This window comes from Apteryx rowi, unplaced genomic scaffold, assembly GCF_003343035.1.
Source record: "Apteryx rowi isolate R43461 unplaced genomic scaffold, aptRow1 scaffold_65, whole genome shotgun sequence".
NCBI classification, from domain to species: Eukaryota; Metazoa; Chordata; class Aves; order Apterygiformes; family Apterygidae; genus Apteryx; species Apteryx rowi.
The window spans coordinates 618,354-639,488 of NW_020450927.1; the positions used below are offsets into that span (position 1 = coordinate 618,354).

The 21,135-nt window shown below is 53.1% G+C and overlaps 1 protein-coding gene across 1 annotated transcript in view; it reads left to right on the forward strand.

Annotated features, from left to right (window-relative positions):
- Nucleotides 1–21,135, forward strand: part of PAPPA2 (pappalysin 2) — a 121,196-nt gene that overhangs the window by 6,368 nt on the left and 93,693 nt on the right. Inside the window, exon 3 of the mRNA XM_026084646.1 lies at nucleotides 7,967–9,029. Coding sequence (XP_025940431.1) covers nucleotides 7,967–9,029 — 1,063 coding nt within the window. The remainder of the gene's footprint in view (nucleotides 1–7,966; nucleotides 9,030–21,135) is intronic.

Here is a 21,135-nt window from a genome sequence, read left to right on the forward strand (position 1 = left end):
CGGAGGAGCCGGGGGGGCCCCGCAAACGCCGCCGCCGGGCCCCGCTCGCCGCTCGCCGCAAGGTGCCGGGTTTTGGCCCCGCAGCGGCGGCGATGGAGCGTCTTCTCCGTCTTTTCCCTCTTCTTTTCCCCCGGTGGCAAAAGCCACAGCGGTGGCTGCGGTGCAACAGCTGCTGCTGAGGGGGCACGGCCCGCTTTGGAGAAGACCTTCCCCGAGCTCTGGGCGATGAACCCGGCCCCAGAACCCCTTTGGCAGGGACGATGGCAGCTTTTGTGTGCCGGGAGTTCAACTCCCCTCTCTAAACGCGGGCTGAGGAACAGGCAGGTGATGCTCAGCCTGGAGAGCCTGAGGAGAAACAGGAGACTAAAGCACAGGCAGGGAGATGTGAGGCGCAGATCCGTACGGTGGGTTGGAAAGGAAAAGGTCCAGACCTCACCTGAGCAGCTGGGACCTCACCTGAGCTTGCCTGAGGTGAGGACCTCAGGACCTCACCTGAGTTTGCCTGACAGCGGAGACAGGGCTGGGGGACTCCCTGCACCGCTGTTGCATGCGCTCTTGCCAGGACGGGTGTCTGTGGCAGGATGCAAGCCTGGCGGGACAGAGGAATAACACCTGCACAAGGCAGGCAGGGCCGGGCCGGGGACGGCAGATGCCGAGGGCAGGCAACGGCAGTCAGAGGGTTTGGGGTTCCTCTCTGGGAGAGCTTGAGGGCCATTGCATTCCCGTGCCTCCCCCTCTGAGCCGGCTGGCTGGGCAAGAGGAGCTTCACCTGCCCTCACCCTCTCCCCCAGTGCAAACTCCTCTCTTTATCCTAACTCTCTCCGCCTGCAATCCCTCCACTGAACCGCCCCTCTGCCTCACTATCTGCCTGACATGTCTCATTAATTTTTCTCCCTGGCTTGCCGGAGTGACAGCTGTGTCTTTGCTGCAGAAAAGGGAGGAGGGACTGGCTGGAGGCTGGGTGGCAGAGAGGGGAAAACAGCCATGCATGGGGGAATTGCCTAGTGTTTGGCTTGGTGCTTGCCTTCCCCATCGGGGTCTCGGCTGCCTCCCCGGCAGGCGGCAGCAGGTTGGGACCCGTGGAGCACGCTTCCAACCGATCGGCAGCACAGCTACTTGCATCTGGAGATCTGGCCTGCAGGTGTTGGGCTTTACTTTCCCCAGCTAGCCAGTATTTTTTTTTTCCCTTCTTTTTTTTTTCCTTGAGGAGGGCAGGCCAGTTGTTACACAAAGACGAAAGCGCTGTCCATAACCACTGGCACGCACTCTAGTAATATCCCTTGGCCTCCAGGCTGCAGTGTTTGAGTCAGTCCCACGCGCCTCCTGCTTTCTGAGTCACTGCCTGCTTCCCACCCGCTCCCTGCAGCTGGGAACTCGGGGCCCAGGTGCGTGGCGAGGGACGCAGAGGGGCAGGCCAGCACCGGCTGGCGTTTTGGGAGAGCAGGTGACCCGGGCGGCTGCAAGCCCTTTCGCATGTGCTCAGCCTGCCTCCTTTCTGCTGCTCCTGGCCCTGTCGGCAGAGAGGGGACCGAGCCATGAGGCTGCCCGAGCTGTGAAGGAGCTTGTTCGCTGGAGATGCTCCAGGGGCTGGTGTGCGTGTGCGGGAAGGTGGATGGAAAGCAGGGCAGAGCTGAGCATCTCCCAGCTTTGTTGCCTGGTAAATAAGGCCAAGCTGGCAGCTCTGTCCAGGTAAAGAAAGCTGCTCTGTCGGCTGGTTCAATCGCATCAGGAATTGCTCCCTCTGTCAAAGAATCAGGAGTTCAGGCTTTGTTCTTGTAGATTTTTTTCTTTTTTTTTTTTGCCTAAGAGATGCCCTGGATGGGGCCACTAGTCCCTGCTAGTCCCTCTCGCATCAGGAGGATTTCTGTCAAGGCATGACCCCAGCTGCCCTTCCATGGCCACCTCCCTGGAAGGCGACTCACCCCTCTTGTGCTGCATGTTGTCACTCCTCCGCATCTCTCTCACTTTGGGCAGCAGATGAGAGTCCTTTCATGTGACGTCATTTGTTTTTCTGTCTTTTTTATTTTCCCTCATCCAAGGCCGTTCTGCTTCTGGTAAACTATGAAGTGATTTCCCCTCGTGCCAGGCTGTGATTTGTTATTACTCAGATCAAACATGGTTTTGTTGGGTCAGGAGAAAATCCCTAACCAGAAGCAGTCTCAAATTTCTGCTGTGGCTGAGGCTGAAACCAGGTGTCTTTCTTTGGCTGCAGCTCCGCTGGGTTAAACCTTTTGGCTGCCCCAAGCTGCTCACCACCTTGTGCTGCGAGAGGTGGCCACCTTCTCTGATCTGCTGCTCTGGCTGCCGTCAGACACTCACTAGCCCATGTTGGCCAAAAGTCTGCTGGTGTTTAAGGAAACGAGAGTGCTTTGATGGCCCTAGTTAGGGAATAGTGCCATGTCCAGTCCTGTTGGGAGAGCACAAGTTGCACTGAGTCCGGCACATTGTTTGGTTTTCCTTTCCTTCCCTCATTACTTTCCTCAGTGTTTACTAGCTGATTCCTATTTGACCGTCCTGGTTAGGAACACTTAGCAAAACAAGCGAGGAGCTGTTCTTGTTTCAGACCCTCCAGAGCTTTAGCAGCCTAGTGCCTGAGTCTCAAAGTCTGGCTGAACTATCGCTTGTGCTGCAAAGAGAGGAGCAGGTAGCTTAGGTCCTGGTCCCAGCAAGAGGAGAAGACGCTGCTTTTGAATGCAGTCCTTACAAAGTGGTGCGTTTCACCTCTTTGGAGGCTTTTTCTCCATCAGACACCTTTCCTGGCAGCTTGTCTGTAATCTCAAGCCACAGCAGGAACCAAACGGGTTATTTGTTTCTCGGCTGTCTCAGCTCTCCTGACTTCATGCTCCAATCGCAGGGGACCAGCATTGAAACGGGTTCCTCTTCCTTGCTCCCCGTCTCCATCTGAGGCTTGTGGGGCGGTTCTTTTTTGTGTCCCCTATTCCCTAAGCATTTTTAGTGTGTTTGGTCTAACAGAGTGTTTTAGCCAGTGTCTGCTCCTATGCCTTCCGGAGATCCCATTACATACCAAATAGCCAAACTCCCAGTACTGCGTCCTCATTGCCAAAAAGACACTGAGAGACCGAGCTTTCCAGTTCTGAGCTTTCCTGTGTTAACTGGGTACCTGGCCATTTCTTGGCCAGAGTGTGAGGCTTTCATCAGTGTTTGCAATACCCTTCTCTACCAGCCCTGAAGGTCCCAGCTGCATTCTCTGGGGGGCATTTTTGTGGCCATTTTTTTCACGTATCAGTGCTTAAGCTGAGCTGCTTCTCTTCATTTTTTGCATGGTTGCCAACAACTCTTGTTTTTAAACCTGAATTTATCACTCTAATCACTGACAAACGTCACAAACCCGATTAGATTTCCCCTTTCCCATTGCATAGATTAGAAGCAGAGTTGCACTTACGGGTGCTGAGGCAATCGGCTTCCATTTCCTCTGCAAGCGGCTGTTTCCCTTTCTGGTGGGCCACCACCAGGAAAAAATTTCAAGTTCCTTGGCAAGCTCCACAGCCTCCCAGGTCTCCAGGGCCTCCCCTCACTGATTTGGAGCTGCCAGCCCCAGCTTACTCGAGGGGCTAGAAATTGGTCCCCTGCTGATTTCTTGCGGAGGACCTTGGGAGATGTCAGGAGCACAAGGCCACATCTCCATGGTGGCCTGTCGGTTCAGGAGGACTCCCGTCTTTCTGTTTCTGGCTAGCTCTCAGCTGGGCACCCAGCCCCACAGACTGTCGGCTGCTTGCTAGTCTGCTGCCCAGGGTAGCTACCACAGGGCTAGCGCAGGAGCTTGTCCTCTCTGAGCAGCTGGGCTTGGAGGAGGCCAGAGCTTTTGTGGGTGCTCCCTTTCACGGGAGAGCTTTGATCATGAGGAGCTGTGGTGGTTGTCCCTTGAGGGCCCAGCTTTGTCGTTCTGAAGTGGGATCACAGCTGCAGCACGTGCTGACCTGCCTGCACCCTTCCTAGCTGCCGCTGCAACAGAGATTTCCTCTCTGGCCCTTTTTAGGAAGCGCCAGCTGCTGTATTAGCAGGTTTCCAGCCCTTATTGTAGAACTGACCTTGGCCTTATTTGAATTCCTCTGATGAAGTCTCCAGACCTTGTCTTAGGCTTGTTTAAGGTTCTTTTGGCCATTTTTGAATTTGTGGGGCACTTCCAGGCTTGGCTCCAAAGCGGGTTTGCAAAGATACCAGCTCAGCTCACACTCTCCCCTGGAAAGCTGTTGCACCCCAACACTATTTTCCCATTTTTTACCTCAGTGCTTAATCAAATTTGGGGCAGTCTGAATTGTTACAAGGTGAAATGCATGAGTTTTCCAAATAGAGAAGGTACCAAGCCCTGTTTCTTCTACCCTGATGATGACCAAATACTAGAAGATGGCTTTTGAGTTTGCAGGTCCAAGCATCTTTCAGCCAGCATTCAGCTCAAAAATACTCTCCAGCTTTGCTTTCTCTTTATGGCTGCAAGGCTTCTTTGACTGTCTCCTGCTTCTTGGCTTCCCTCTTTCTCAGCTTCCCTGGTCTTTCTGCCTCCCTTTCACAATCCATCAGAAAACAACAGTTGGCCAAACCCCATCCACCCACGTAAGCTTTGTGTGTGGCTGCCTTTGTAGTGAGTGGTGGCATGTATCCCTGTCTGGGGTGGCTAAAACCATCTGATTGCAAAAAAAGGCACCACCCTTCTCACAATACGTTGAAGGAACAGGAGAGGGAGGGGTGCCTGGGCCTGGGTTTTAAAGGGGCTTAATATAACCTTTGCAAATATATTAGCAGCCTCTGGCATACTTGACCATGAGGCTGGCTTGTTTACGAGGGCTGGCAGGAATACATGGGGTCATGGTAACCTGGCTTTAGTCAAATCCCTTGGATGTAATCCAGGAGGTCCTGCTGAGTAGCTTCTTCTCTATACTTCTGTCTCTCTCCACTGGCCTCTTTGAAGTAACTATGACAGCTACAGTTTCCCCAGGGCCAGAGGAAAGGAATGATGTCAGGAGAGGAAAAGAGAGGCTGGAGAGCTACTGCCACTGAGTGGTGTGTGTCACGCTGACAGTCCTCGGGGGGAGGAGGCAGAAAGCCAGGACAAGAATGGAATGGGTGGCTCCTAATTTTTGCCTGATGCCTTGATGCCAAGGAGCAGGGCAGATGGTGTATGGGATGGGAGCAGGAGGGTGAGGGGAGCTGCTGAATCSAGGTGTAGAGATGGGTGGCCGGGTTTGGCTTGAGAAGCTCAGGCCAAGTTTTACAGAGACCATGCAAGGCCCTGTGTGTGAGTATGTTCAAGTACTGTCTTGAATCAGTTTACTCTAGCTTGCACCAGATCTGATGCAAGCTTTGAACTGGGGCAACCTCGGCTTAAATTGATTCAAGAGAAACCTGTGCAGCTGGGTAGGGACAAAGCCAGGGAAAAACAGGAAGCTGAAGCATAAGAAGTTTTGCAGTAGGAACATAAAAAGAAGACGGGAGCCACAGCAGACCTTCAGGCACAGCAGTGTTTTTCAGCAGCAGTGGTCAGGCTTAGGACCTCAACGAAGTTCCTCAGGAAGCTTTGCTGAGGCAGATGAAAGGCGGCGAGGGCTGTGTGTGTGTCTAAGACGCTGCAGTCCCGGCTCTCTGGCTCTCTCTGCTCGGAGAGCCGTCGCATCTGGAAGCAATTTGTCTTGGTGGTGAGTGGGAGAGCAGGGGGCTCAGAGGCACGGGGAGGAGGTGTTGTTGTTGAAGAGTTTATCATGAACTCTCGCTTCGAGGCAGGATACCAAGATGCAGGGCTTGGAGAACTAGATCGCTGCCTGCTCGCTGGATTTTCAAGATGGTTTGAATTCCAGCTTGTCGCTGTTGGCTGAAGGGAGATTCAAGCGAGGGCCAAGATTTTGAAAAGCAAAGCAGCCTTTCTAAGTGCCCATGGAAAGGCATTTTAAAATGCTTGGCACCTGCCTTCTGAAAAATCCGACCTGTCAACAGCCGGACAGACTGAATGTTGATACGCCCTTGAAAATCGAGGCCAACCTTGCCTCCATGAGAAAGTGCCACTGACAGGGCTTAGGAGTGTGATTTCAAGCCTGCTCACCCCAGCAGATGACTGTGTGAACAACCTGGCTGCAGCAGGAACTGAGCTGGTTTCAACGCACATGGGGTTACAACCATGTGATGGAAGCACCCGAGATACGGTGGCTCAGCATGTTACTGTCAGCTGTCAGCAGAGGTGCAGTAATTAATTGCAGGGGGACCTTGAGTCTGTCTCAGTTGCAAATTAAACACATCAGCTTACACCACTAGGAAAGTGGGCCAGCCGGCAGGCAGCAGCTTGGTCACTTCTTGCCTGTTGCTTCTGGCTTCCTTGTGGCTGATGGTACAGGCAGCTCAGAGAGCTGGAGAACAGACAGAGGAGGAATTAGTACCAATAAACCCAGACTGCCCCGAGCCGTGCCGAAGTGAAAGTATCACTTCTCAGCTTTGCGCTCACAGTAGCTGCTGCAGTTAAAATGCTGATTTAAGGCACACAAGAGGCCAGTCTTCCCTCAACTGTGTGTGTGGGAAGGTTTGGTACCAAAGGCTTGGCAATATCTCAGCCCACCTTAGGCCACGCACAGGAGCACGGGTACTTTGGGATTCTCCTGTAGTCCAGGGAGAGGGAAATGGGCCTCTCCGGAGAGCAATCCAGGCACCTGGAGATTAAAGTGCCTCGGTGCTTTAGGGACCCAGAGCCAGTTTTTTCAAACAGTGGTTTTACCTCCCCTTACTAGTATTTAAGTGCCTTAGCACCATTGATTTCCAAGGGAATTAAGTGCCTGAATGCTTCCAGATCTTGACTGCAGGCGCTCAGTCGCCTGAGTTTCAGGGAACATTAGCAAGACTCCAGGTCCGCGTAGACTAAAATGCAGGTCTGCAGCATGCCTGAGCGCGTGGTGAGGACCCATGCTGGGAGACCGGGGCCAAAGCCGCTCCTGCTTTAAATGGCCTGGGATGGCTTTCTGCTTAGGAGAGCTTCAGGGGCCGAGGTGCGCCTCCACCCAGCTGGAAGCAAAGCCGCCGCCGCCGCCGCCCGCGCGGGGCAGGTCAGCCGAGAGCGGGCGAGTCCCCTCCATTTTCCTCTCCCTCTCCGACCCTCGCCTGTCTGCGCTCGACGCATGACTGCGAAGCAAACTGGAGCGTAAAGGAGAGCTGTAAATCAGCCTGGAAGCTGCTGGGGAAACGGTCCCCGGAGGAGGCTCTTTTGCTTTGGGTTGCTGTGTTCTGATTCTTAAAAGCTTTGGCCCGCAGATAAAAAGCTTCGCGTCTAATCCCGTCCCGGAGGAGCGCTCTTTACGGCGAGCGGCTCAAAAACACCTCGCTCGCTTTGGCCGCTCCTTTCCTCCTCTCACGCTTTCCCCGTCCCGCCCTCCCCCTCCTTTCCAGGCTCTTCCTCCCCTCCCGGACCCTCTCCGCTCGGCTGCTCCGGCTCTGCCGTCCTTCCCGGCGCCTCCACCTGCTCGCCCAAACGGCCGGCCGGGGCCCCCTCCCGCCCCACACCGACAGCCCGTCGCCCGGCCTCCGACCAGGCTTGATTGCGCCTGTGTTTTTCAGCCTGGCCCAAATCTCTCCCCTCCCCGAAACATAAAGAAACACGGGACACGCGTTTTTCGAGTTATTGCTCGGCCGCCGCTTTAAAGCGCGGCTCCTTACCCTGGGCGTCCTGGGTGCTCGGGGGGGACGAGCGGAGGCCAGCTGCCCGCCCGCCGGCGTGGAGGCGATCGCGGGCAGGCGCGCGGCGACGGCGCCAGATGTTCCTCCAGATGTGGGAGCTTCCTGGTGGCCCTGCCAAGAGCCGCTCCGTCAGCTGACGGCGGGCGGACGTAGCGGGCGGCCGCCCCGGGAAGCGGCCGCCACGGGCCTGGCTCGCATGCTGGGGAGGGCCGGCGCGGCGCCGCGGGGGCGCGGGCCGCGGGGTGACCCGCTCGGCGCCTCACGCGCTCTCCCCCCGTCGCCTTGCCGCCCGCTGCAGGTGTGTTCGACAACTGCTCCCACACGGCGAGCGACAAGGGCTGGGCCCTGGGCATCCGCGCCCTGCAGCTCCGCGGCAAGAAGGACGCCCGCTTCTTCTTCTCGCTCCGCACGGACCGGGCGGCCGCCGCCACCGTGGTTGCCGGCCACCACCGCTACCGCCCCGAGGCCTGGACGCACGTGGCCGCCACCTACGACGGGCGGTGGATGGCGCTCTACGTGGACGGGGCGCGGGTGGGCCGGGCGGGCCGGCAGGCCGGGGCGCTGCACAGCGCCTTCATGGCCTCCTGCCGCACGCTGCTGCTGGGCGGCGACGCCTCGGGCGCCGGCCACAACTTCCGCGGGCACCTGGCGGCGCTGGCGCTGTGGCGCGTCGCCCTGCCGCAGCCCCGGCTGCAGCGGCCCTTCCTGGAGGGGGCGGCCGCGGGCGCCGCGGGGCTGGTGCTCGCCGCCGGCTTCGCCGCCCCGGACGAGCGCTGGGCCCCCTTCAGGGAGGCGAGCTTCCCGGAGCGGCGGGCCCTGCCGCCACCGCCGGCGCCCGTGCTGCGGCCCCTGGGGCCCCCGGCCTGCGGGCAGACGGCCTGCGACAACGTGGAGCTGGCCGCCGGCTACAACGGGCACTGGCCGCTGCGCGGCGAGAAGGTGGTGCGCTACCGCGTGGTCAACGTGCTGGACGACGAGGGCCGGCGGCCCACGGTGAGCCGCGAGCAGGTGGCGCGGCAGCACCGGGCGCTGAGCGAGGCCTTCCGGCCCTACAACATCTCCTGGCAGCTGAGCCTCCTGGAGGTGCGCAACTCCTCACTGCGCCGGCGCGCCGTGCTCCTCGGCTGCGAGCCCAGCAAGATCGGCAACGACCACTGCGACCCCGAGTGCGAGCACCCGCTCACCGGCTACGACGGCGGCGACTGCCGCCGGCCCGGCCGCTGCTTCTCCTGGAAGCGCCGCGACGGCGTCTGCCACATGGAGTGCAACAACATGCTGGACGACTTCGACGACGGCGACTGCTGCGACCCGCTGGCCACCGACGTGGCGAAGACCTGCTTCGACCCCGACTCGCCGCAGCGGTAGGCGCGGGGCGGGGGCGGCGCGGGGGCTGCGTCGAGGGAGGGCGTGTTTGCTTCCCCCCCCCCCCCAAACCCCTCTCCTGCAAGTCCGCTCTCCCGGAGGCAGGCCTTTCCTTACGGAAAGCCGCTCGCTCGCCCAGGAGGTGGCTGCTTGGGAGCGGGGATTCGGAGGGGTGTTTTCGGGAGGCGGCGGAGAGCAGGGTCTGGGCGTCCTAGGAGTGAGTCAATCCCGCAGAACAGGGCTGCTCCCAGCGCGCGTCACCGGCTTCTGCCCCTCTCCAACACCATTTAGATCAACCCYGTGCCTTTAGTGTTTTCTCCCCCAAAAAGGAGCTGGGGGGGGGGCGGGGGCTGCTCTCCGGAGGGATCCTCAGCGCGGAGCTGCCGCTGGGCCGGATCGCTCAGGTGGACGTGCGAGGGACCTCCGGACTCTCCGGGCTGAAAGCAGCTGAGGAATTGCTGTCCGGTGTCCACCTCGCCCCCAGCCCCGCACCTTCAGGTTTAAAGCCGATGCTTGGTTTTTCGTTTACATCTAAAATGCCTTTCCCTGCCGGCGGGGGCRGGGGAGGCGGAGGTAGCCCTGCTAGCTGGGAACAGGGCCGCTGCCGGCTTGGAGGAAGGTGTGGAGCGGCGTGCACGAGTATCTCCAAATCTGGCCCCAGCGGGGGGTCAGCGAGCCCCCCGCGGAAAGGCCCTTGTCTGGGCACAGCGAGAGTTTGGGCAACGGCGAAGCCTGCCGGCGCACTGAAAGGTAAAGATGAGCTTTTGCGCCCCAAAGCTGGTCTGTTTTTTCCAGCTGTATCTGATGAGCTAATAAAAGATTAGCTCTCCCCGCAAGCCTTTCCCTGATCTCTTCCCTGACGCATTTTCACATTTGGCCTCTAGCTGCTAGACAACACTGAGCAGAAAAAAATAAAAAATAAAAAAGTCCATGGGAAACAAAAGGAAGAGCTCAGGTGCTGGGATCCTGGGAGAAAGGTCTCCTGGCTGCCCCAGCCCTGCTCCTCAAAACCGAACCGTGTTTTGAGAGCAAATCGCCCTCCTGTCGCAACGGCCAGGCCTGACCGAGCCCTGCCGCGCGGCGGGAGGCTGCTCGGCGTCCGTAGGGACCTCGCGTAGCAGGGAGCGCCTTCGGAGGCGGCAGCCGGGGCGGGCTGCGGAGGGGATGTCTCCCCGCGTGATGGGAGACCCTGGGCGGTGGGGACAGAAGTGGCGTTGATGCCATCCGCGGCTGCTCCTGGGCTTACGCGCGCCTCCCCGAGGCCGCGGCAAAGCCGGCTCCCCGCTTGCCCTTTCTCCCCGGCGCTCCGGCCGCCAGACGGGAGCTGAGCCTGCTGTGTCGCTTGCCTCTGAAGTACCGGCAGCTACACGGATTGTTTCCAGCGCTCAGGGCTCTGCCAAATGTACTTTTTGGACAGAGATGGGGAGGGGAAAAAAAAGTTATGGCTTTCCCTTTTTTTTTCTTTTTTTTTTTAAGTCCTTTCTGTTTTTGTGTCAGAGAAAACTGCTCGTTCGCCACTGCTGTGTGTGGTGCTGTGTCTATCAGAAGCTCTCTCTCACGCTGTTTGTTCATGTTGACGGGCAGAGAGGTCCACCTAAGCGGGCGCGGTGCAATGAGGATGCTAGGGTGAATGGTATGGTCTGGTGAGAAAAGCTACAAGGAGGTTTTTAGGGACATGCAGCTCCTTTGACCCCCTTCCCTCCTCCTCACTCTGTTCCCCAGGCTATGGGAGCAGGCAGGCTGCGGCCCTAAGTGCCTTTTTTTCCGAGCCTGGCTTCTTATATCTGCTGTTTCCCAGGTGAGAAATGGAGGGTAGGGGGAAGCAGGTGTCTTTGGCGTAAGCAGTGATGGTGGGAGAGGAACAGCGCTTCTCTTCGTCCATTTCTGAGCATTTCTCACACGTCTTCCAGCAGTCTGAGAAAATGCAAGAAGAGGATGAGAGCGCCCTTCTTACAGGGCTTGCCTCTATCCATGTGGCCACAGAGCTGGGTCTCTGCGTGAGCACCCCACCAGCAGATGTTTTCCTACCTCTGGAAGTCTCCCTGGTGACCACAATCTTCAGTGCTCTGTTTCTACCAGGCCTCCCATTTTCCAAGTGTTCTCTGAATGCTAAGACCTGGATGGGAAGTTGTGACCGCTCAAGCACATGGAGTATTTTCCTAAGTGGAGGGGACGTGAAGTCGCTCTCCGGTCTCCAGTTTGGCTCTCTGCTGTTGGTGGCCACACAGCATTGCTGTGAGCCATCCAGCATCACTTGGCCTGCATAAATGGCTTTGTTTTAGCAGGGCAAAGGGTTGGTCCTTGCCCTCTGTGTGTAGTTAGAGAAATGTTTTCATCCTCAGAGACGAAGGGCTCCACCTTAAATTAAAAAGGCCAAATTTTTGCTGGTATGAATCAGGGCTTCCATTTGTCAGGATTTTCCCCTGAAAGTTGGGAAAAAGAAAAAAAAACAACAACAACAACAACTTGCTTCTGTGGGAAAGGAATGGGAAAGTGGGAACACTAGGGAAATAACAAATCTTTTGCAATTTTCTTTCCACAGATCTCATTGGTCTGAATATAAGACAAGATTGACTGTTTGTATTCTAAGCTCTGAAAAAGAAATCCAATGTGCCCTGCATTTGGGAAATGTGGGGGCATGAATTGATTCCTGCTCATGATGAGTTTTTCTGAGCCATCTTTTGCAGACTTCTTCAAAGAAGTTTGTGGACTTCCTCTCTTCTCCAGGCTCATCCTTCCCAATAGATGGTCAGGGTGCCCGCATCTCTGGGGAAGAAGGGGAGCATTTACAGAGATTCTGTATATATATTGGGAAAGTCTGGGGACTTTTTTTTAAGAAGAGTATCTGTGTTAGTGATGCAGTGTGAATAGAAAAGTGGCAGTCACGTTTGGCAAAGCATGGTCACCCAAGCCGTGCCCAAAACTTGAGGTGGGTGAGTAATCACCAAAACATGATGCTGCAGCCAACTGTGGTGGAGGTGAGGGCATTTCTGAGATTTTTGGGGTGCTCTCTGAAAAGAAGTGACAACCTCATCCCAGATGCTTTCCTTTTATGAAGGAGGCCGTTTCAGAGACCATGTGTAGCTGAATCTTTTCTGAAAGAGCTGAGACAGTGCCAGGGCTGCGGAGGTGAGCCGGAGCAACAGTGGCGTAACAGCCAGGCAGAGCAGTGCAGCAAATGTGGTGAGCAGGAGCTGCTGTTTAACTACAGAGTGCTCCAGGTCTGCAATGCTAGCTCTCCTGTGACACATTTGAGCTTGTTTATTTTGTGGGAAAAACACTGGGAAATTGGTAGCGCGGGTTTGGGAAAAATCAAGGAAAGTTTGAGCGCGCTGTTGGGAACACCTGATAGGCAGCACAGTCAGCTTGAGTGCTGTTCCTCCAAAGCTGGTGRACAAATCCCAACATACACAAGCAGAGAACTTTAGCCCAAGGCATTTTGTTCAGGCAAAGCTCACACTGAGTCAGTAAACTCTGGGTTTGGTCATAAGGTATTATACTTAAATGAACATTTATGAGGAGTAGGGCAGCTGGGGAACTTACAGAAGGATTTTTACAGTGGAAGCCAAAACGGGAGAAATAACGCGAAATAAAATTTAACAAACTGAGAAAAGGCAGCAAAATAGGAGCCAGGTGCTTAGATCTGAACAACAGATCTGATTTTGGTCTGTAATTGGAGGAGAGAGAGTGAGCTGGCTGCTCAGCTGAGCAATCCATGCTTTTTTATACCTGCTGAAGAACTACAGTCAGAGTTTAGGACTGAGCTGGAGGCAGCTGTGGCTTTGAGAGTGCTGGTGGGGAAAGGGAATGATTTAGATGTGAATGTTTCTTAGCATGACCAAAAATAATGCAAAGGAGAAAGTCAAAGTGAGACACTGGACAATTTCTTACCAACACTTTTGACAGAATCAGTTTGTTCTGGTGAAGTGTCTTGATAGCTTGTCTAGACTCGACAAGGCCATGAGCAACCTGATCTAACTGGACCTCCTTTTAGCAGGAGGTTGGACTAGAGACCTCAGGACATCCCTTTCAACCTATATGATTTTCTAATAGCATCAGATCAGCTTTTTTCTCTGAGAAGCTCTCTCTGAGTAGTTTTGATCTGCAGCCAGAGTTTTGTAATGTGCACTCTTTCTTTAGGAAGAGCTGACCTTGTTTGCTTCTCCAACCCTATTGCATGTCAGTGATGCGCTTCAGGCCTTGCTAGAAGATGCTGGAAGAGCTTCTTGCTAGATGTTTAATGGCAATTGGCTGGGACATACTTCCCTACAATTTCTAGAGGGTAAGAGAACAGATGAGGGATTAATGAGTTCAGCTCTTGAATGACCTGGCACAGGGAGGAGACTGTGTCAGCTGTGTCAGTCCACCCTTTCTTCTGGCCACAACTTTAAGCCATCCTAGCCTTGGCCTGGAGGAGAATCCTAGAATCCGTGTTCAGATGTGTAGCTATACAAGGACTCTTCTTGCTCCTTGTGCACAGAAAAAGAACACACGGAGGGGAAGAAGATTCGAACCATGACCCAATACTGCCGTAGTCTCTTGTAGCATCACACAGCAGGCAGGACTGCGACATGTATGCTACTCCTACCCCTAGCAGAGGAAGGACAAGCAAGAATGACATTGCTTAGCTTGTACAGTTAAGCCCCTGGGCCTGGAATTATCCAATACAAGCCCATATGGAGGGGCCAAATAAGGTGTATAGTTGCTGTGGGCTCCCTCTATGTCTGTGAGACTTCCAGTGGTGGTACTTAAGGTCTGATGAGATCTCAGGAGAGGGCTAGATTGCTCTCTCTATTGAGTCTGTAGGGTATCTAAAGCAACAAATGTCCTTTTTAAAGTTAAGTGGGGAAGAGCAAGCCTTGTTACTTTGCTTTACAGGGTTAGCACTGTCCCACTCTTCACAAGTCAACACAAGTCCCRCTCTTCTTTGAGCCACAAGCTTCTGGGGCTCTTGCCCGGGCAAGGCAAGCAAGCTTGCCTGTCCCTAATACAGTTTATGGGAAGGCTGTTGGAGGACTGTTGGCACACAAGTATTTTTGCTTGAAACTTTGACAGATTCCAATTGAGATAAAGTTAATCTCTGTCTTTTACTCCCCAGCTGGGCCAATACCCATGTGTAAAACATATCAGAGGGACTGTGTGTTTGTGGCTGGAGTTAAATTTGACTCAGAGCTCAAATGAACACTCGAATGAGTGTAGACATACCCTGTAAGGCAACGTCATAGGAGTAATAGACAGTGAGTCAAGAACTTCTCTTTCACCCTGACTTGCTGTATTAAGAACAAGGGAGTAGGCAATGACAGGAGAGCTGTCTGCTCTCATGCTTCACCCAATCTTGCCCTGATTTAAAGCATTTTCCAGGAGTTGTTGGCAGTTGTTGGCAGTGCAATGCCAGAGTCCGGAGTAAAATTTGCATTGATTTGCTGCAGACACACATCTTCTGTGCCTGAGTGCTGTTCTAATTGGTGCTCTTGGAAAGAAAGCAACAACAGCTCATTAACAACAATTAACACTCAGTGAGGGTCCCCCTCAGGCAGTTAGTCAATGAGATGCTGGTGTGTGACACAGTTAATGTGAAAAGAAAAACTGCAGGGCAGTCTGGATGGCAAAGTGGGTGAGGACAGAGCTGCTGGGCCTTTCATCTCAATATCCAGCATAACAGTAGAAGTAGCAGAGGTAACAAAAGAAGGTAAAAAATGTCCAGGCATCTCAAACCTAGTGGCCTAAACAAGGCTTGTCTATAAGAGATACACTGGGAAGGAAAGGTCAGGCTGACCAGAAGCCRCTCTGAGCACTGGTGATACAGGCAGTCAGTCGCCTAAAGCAGCAGACTGCTACAGGGGACAAAGTGGCCCTGGGTCCTTTCCTACTTGGCCTGTGCCATGGCCCCAAAGACCAGGCTGCCTGCGGGGACCAGGGTGCACAGCGTGGTGTTTGAGTAGAAGCTGCCACTCCTCCCCCCTCAGCAGGAGCAGCCAACTCAGCTGTCTGGGGCTCTGTCTGCCCCACTTCTTCCCCTTTTGTCTCCAGGGGCAGGGGCCCCTGTTAGCCCCTCATTCCTGGGGAAACAAACTCGATTTTACCTCCACTGGGATATTTTTGACCATAGCTGGGATATTAGGGTATCTGATGAACCTTAATGCAAGCTTCACTGTCATCCCTTCCAAAGAGAAGGATGCTAAATTGGATTAGGCTGCCTGGGAGCCTCCTGCTGTTTAAGCAGGCCTCTTCAAAAAGTAATCCCAATTAACCTGACTGAATGTGTCTTGTAGACAAGCCCCCAAGGTTGAACATATTATTCTGAACTATTCTCTGGTACTTGAGGAGGCCATTGTTGGAAAACAGCTAAATTTGGTTGGACTGATAGTAAAAAAGGTGTAAGACGGAGAGTAGCTGAGGAGCAACTCAATGTCTTAGGGCAACAGCTGACCTGCCCAGACCTTAATCCCATCCAGACAGTAAGGCAACATTCAAGTTAGCTGCTCACTTCCTCTTCTCTTTCTTTGCCACAAGAACCCCTGGCAGATCTTCCTTATAGTAAAAGAGGTCAGGTATGTGAAAAGTTATTTTAAATTTGCAAGCCCTGGGAACAAACTGAGGTTGCTGACCCTGTTGCAGATCATGGACATGACTGGGATTGGAAGGCGTCTGTAGGCACCTTTGCTCACTGCCTGGGGTGGTCTGTTGCTTGTGGGAAGGACAGAGAGGTGTGTTATCTACAAACTATTGAACTTGCTGCCTGTGAGACGTCAGCTAGAAGAGATTATTTCCTTGCCTTGCATTTGAGTGAGGAAAGCATGGTTAGGAGGTGCTCCTGCTTAGGGTTTGAGTCCCAGTTGCTTCTTTATTCCACACAGCACCTCTTGGAATCCCACCAGTCTGGCTCCAAGTGTTTGCCTGATGCTCACCAAGGACCAAGCCTCAAGCACTGGACTTGAGTCTGGGGTCTTGTAAGTGTGGTGGTGAGGATATGAGCACTTTGGGGAGTTCAGGGGTGGCTAAACTGGATTCACTGGCTACTGAGCTTGTTGCTTCTCCTCTATGATGGAGCTGTTGGGGCTGGGGAGGCACAGAGAGTAGTTAACAGGGCTTCTTGTTGGACCCTGATGGATTCTCTGGTGAAAACTTTAAGGTCTCATGAGAATAGTTGTCTCTGAGCTCACCAAACAATACAGTCTTTCCCCATAGGAAAGCCCAGTCTTTCTGAGCTTTTCCCATTGATTCCTGATTTCCAGACTTGGCAACGGTAAAAGGGATTGTCCTTAGTATGGCCCACTATAGGGGGAGGATGGGATATCTACTAAACTGCTTTCTCATAATGTAAGYGTACTTAGAGGCTGTGTCCGTACAAACATGCCTGTAGGTGACTGAGCTCAAACTGAACCCTAGCTTGGGACTGAAGAGCTTGGATTTGATTTTGACCTTCACAGATAAGTGACACACCACAGTATTTTGCATGCAACAAGCCCTTAGTAAGCAAGAGTCTGGTGTACTGTGCCAAAGACAAGCCCAACAGTGTGGGACTCTGCTCTGGGACTGCTTACTCTTGAGAGGGCTCAGGACTTGGGGTGCTTGTGGGTGCACATCAGGGTAGCGTAAACCCTGAGAAGATGAGCATGCTGTGTGCTTGGTCAGCACCAGTTAGCGAGGTCTGCAGCATTTTTACATTTATGCCACCTCTGGGTAGTCCTGGGGAACTGCACACCCTTGGCCTCTTTGGCTGGTGCTGGCTGCTGCCTTCTCTTTCTCTGCAAGATATATTTTGTTTGCTTAGTCCTCCTGTTTCTTCTTTCCAATTCCCTGTTAGCTATGAAAGCTGCTCTTTTCCTTCCATTTGATGCGTCTTTTCTGTGGCATGTTTCACATGCTGGCCTTCTCATTTTAACCTGCGCCTCTTCCAGGCTCTTGAGAGAGAGCTGTATTGCATCTCCCAACCTGTATCACAAAATGTGAGTCAGGCATCCCAAAGGGCTCTTTGGGGCTTTCATTTCACACCAAAGAAGGCGTGAGAGAGGGAGATAATAACATCTCTGGTGTGGGCTGATGAAGGGAAAGAAAGCATAGCTGAGGGCTGTGTCCCCAGACAGTGATGAGAGGTCCACAGGGGAAGGTCAGGAGTGTCAGAGGAGGTGTGAGGGGAGTTCAGCATGGAGACAGTGCCTCCTCTCCAATGGGAAGTGGCACCTGGGCACAGCCGTCTAGGGAAGGGAGCAGGTGAGATCTTGGGGACCCTGGTCAAGAGCAGAGGGCTACGTATTGAACTTTTTACAATCAGTGAGAAAGCACTGGCTCCCTGCATGCCCCGGGTTCAGTGGGACTAGAGCTCAGCTGTGTTACTCCAGGGGAACAAAGGAGTGTGAGGGTGCAGACTATGAGATCAGGGGCTGGTTACCAGCCCTCTCTTTGGCATTAGCCAAAACATCTCATTCTGAAAAGCAAGTTCTAGCACTTTCTGGATGTGCCCAAATATTCTGATGTGTCTTTCTGGGTGCAAATAAGACATAAAATCTACAGTGATGCAGTCATTTTCTTCCCAAGGTAGTAGGCTCGGGGGTTAATCGCCAATAAACCTCAGCTCAAGGACACGTCTCAATTAACTCCTGTAAGCTTTTCTGTAAGTTTGAAGCTGTCATGCAGCACGTGCTGTGTGGTACCTGCCAGGTCTCACCCCAGGGATAGCTGCATCTGCGCAGAGAGGGAAGAAAGGATCTGCATGCGAGGGGGAAGGGAGGATCCCTGCCCAACAGTTGTAGGCAGCTTGGGTGCTTTCGGGGAAAACAGTCTGTCCAGATGTGAGCTATTGTTCTAGCAAGCACAACTGTCCCAGAGGCTTACTTAAGGGGGCTGATTTTATCAGGATGACAACTGTGAAGGAACAGTGTGTGTTCAAGGGCTGGGGGGGTGGGGGTGGTGTCACTCTTTGTCCTTAATTTTAGCCCTCCACAGGACTCCTGCTCGTCTGTCCATATTTCTGTCTGCAGGCAGTTGGCCCCAGCTGAGACCCTCACGAGGCTAGAGAGACCCCAGGAAACAAAACAGCAGGGCAGCAAGGAGCTTGGCAGCAGTCTGGTGGGACTCCGTCAGCTCTGCGTTGATGGTGTCTCTGGAATGATTTATCCAGCGTTTGGGTTGGCAGGCTGAGCTGCAGCCATTGGAGCTGTTAAATGAACATATTGTTTTTAGTTTTCCTTGGCTCAGCCATTCCCATTATTTAGGAAATCAAGTTGTCCATCCACAGAGGGTGATTGGGGTTGGGGGGAGAGGGAACAGGATGGTCAGAGTTCTGCGGAGCCCAAACCCACCAGAACAGTGCAAGGCAAAAGACTTCATTAGAAGGGTCTGGAGGGGGGAGAGGATGCTAAGCATTTGCGATTATTGCCTGCCAAGGGCTGCGCTGGGGTCCGGAGGCAGCCTCAGATTTTTTTGTTTGTGGTTAACGTATGATCATTACATTACAAAACTTCCCCAATAAATTATCTCGCGTCCTTTTTATATCCGAGAGGAAGGCATTTTTAGAATGCTGGCTTGTGTGCGCCGTGCTCTGGGCTGGAACACCCAATCTCTTGGACCTAAAAATAAATTGGAGACTTGGGACTTGGTTTTTCCCTTTATAAAAGGAGGAAAAAAAAAAAAGAGAGAAGTTTGGGTTGAATACAGTTCTTTTCTTTTTCTCTGTCTCAGTCCCTTTCATAACCAATATCAAGGCTTCAAATATTTGCCCTTGAGTGAAAAACTGTTGTGGTGAATGTAGCAAAGTTTTAGGTCTGTTTTCAAGACTGGAGATCACCTTTGTGGTGAAGAGTGCATGAGGGGGCTTTGTAAAAACACAGGGCTGCATGGTTCCCCTTGCAGAGGAACTAGGTGCTCTTAGCTCAGTTCCACTGGAGCTTAATCCCTGCCCAACAAATTCACCCCATGTTGCCAGCCCTGTTAAAAGGGTTCTTCGCTTGCCAGTGCCCAGGAGCTTTCAGCATGAATGGATGAGACAGGCAGGAGCTGGAAAGGGCAACAGCAGCCCAGAGGTTGGAAAGACAGGACTCTGGTCTTCAAACATCCTTTCGCAGACATGTTCTGCTGGTTCATACTGCCTCATTGCTGTGTGTTCATTGCAACACTTAGCTGCGGGCTCAGCTGATCATCACTTGGAAATCCTTCCTATTCCGCTGCCATATCAGTTGGGTAGGCTGGATAAAGAAATGAAACTGACCCTTGCTTGCCACTAGTGGTCACCAGAACAGTTCTTGGAGGTGACCTCGATCTAGGGGCTTGGCCTCTCCCATCCTCACGGAAACCAATTTGCTTTAGACAGGAGTGTGACACATGTCTTCTCACACATGTGTTTTAGGGTCATGCTCACCACACTCCTCTGGGCCACAGCTCTCCCTCTTTCCACCAGCTTTCTGAGATCTGTCCTACAGAGGAAGATGCTGTGGGAGACAGATAGGAAAGGAGTAGGCACCTGGTGAAACAACAGTGGTATCCAGAAAAGATAGACACTTGCCTTCTGTTGAACAGCAGTGGGATGTGGCTTTCTAACTTCTTTAAGCTCCTTTGAAAAGCCCTCACAGCAAATATCATGTCTTCTGTGGTGGCTGCAAACATGGACCCACCTGCCTGTGCTATAGGCAAAGGTATTTCCTGCTCTTCAGCTGGGGAAAATGAGGCACAGAAAACCTAGCTGTCTCATTCACTCATCATGCAACAACACAGAGCTGACTTTACCATGGGGCTCTGGCATCCTTCTTCCTAGTCCCTAGATGGGGAAGAGGGTCATTTAATGACAGAAGATGAAGCTGACAATGCTCAGTGCTGTTTAACACAAGGCAAAAATCTACACTCCCATCTGCACAATTCCCCTCTGTCTGGAGTGCTTAGCTGAGTCTCCTGGTCCTGAGGGGCTTTGCTCGGCCACATAAAACCCATGCAACGGCAAGGAGGGAGGACAGGAACATGACTCTCACCTGCTTTATCCCCTCTGCCTTTTCCCCAGCAGATTGAGAAAGGCACTATAAAAATTGGCAGTGAAATTCAGGTTCCTGGGGACACAGACTTGTTTGCAAAGGTCTTGAGACCTCCCTCAACCTAAAATGTTTATTCATTTCTTGCTGCAAGCAAAAAGTAAAAGAGAGGACTAGACCTGATGTAAATCAGCTATGGTTTAGGTGGGATAGGGTTTATCTGCACAACTGGAGACAGGGAAAAAGTGCTATAAGATTTGGTCCTGGCCCTGGAAGTTTTTTATTTTTCTTTGAAACAAACAATACAGGCAGAAATTGAGCTGTACCTGGTTTTGTTTAGCTTGGAGCCTGCTCTAGAATAACTTGCCACTGTTGAATTCTACGTAGCAAAACCACAAGGGGCTGCAAACATATTCCTCTATTTCCCCCTGTGCTTCTCACTCACCCTCTCTCGCACACGTTCTGTATAATGCAAGCATCTCATCAGCCAGCATCAACATTATAAAAAGAAGGCGAGTGCTTATCCCATGTTGTGGATAGTGAGTCTCTCCAAAGTGTGTTGGTGTGCACTGGAGCCGTGATGCTGCCTTTGCTGGGCTTTGGAGCTGAGCCATTAAGAGAAATGCTGGACTGAAGTTCTTCCCTCCTTTCCCAAGCTGCTGCTTTGCTATGTTGCCTTTCTCCCTGTCAGGGTTCCTTTCTTTCCCTTAAATAGTTCAAAACTGGATCTTCTGGTTAACTCTCCCCCGCAATGCTTTTTTCCTCTGTTTTCTTTTCAGAGATGTCTTGCAGTGATGGCTCCCCTCTCCCTCTCTAGGGCCAAGCTTTCAGACAGTCCTCACACAACCCTTGTAAATGTGCAGTAGCTTCCCAGATTGCTAGATCTGCAGTTAGAGCCATGCTCTCGCAGCCAGGCAGGTGATCTGGGAGAAGGAGGGTGAATTTTAGAAATCACTGTGATGGTCTAAGCCTCCTTCCCAGAGGTGCTCTCAGCGTGCCCTCTGAGAACAAGAGGCCAGGACTGAATGCAGGTGGAAAGCCCACCCCGTGGGGTCCATCACCAGGCGGGCACAAGCTTTGGGATTACACCCACAGTCTGCACTTGGTCGGTGGCATTGCTCCTTCCTTGCATGCTCTTGAGATGCAG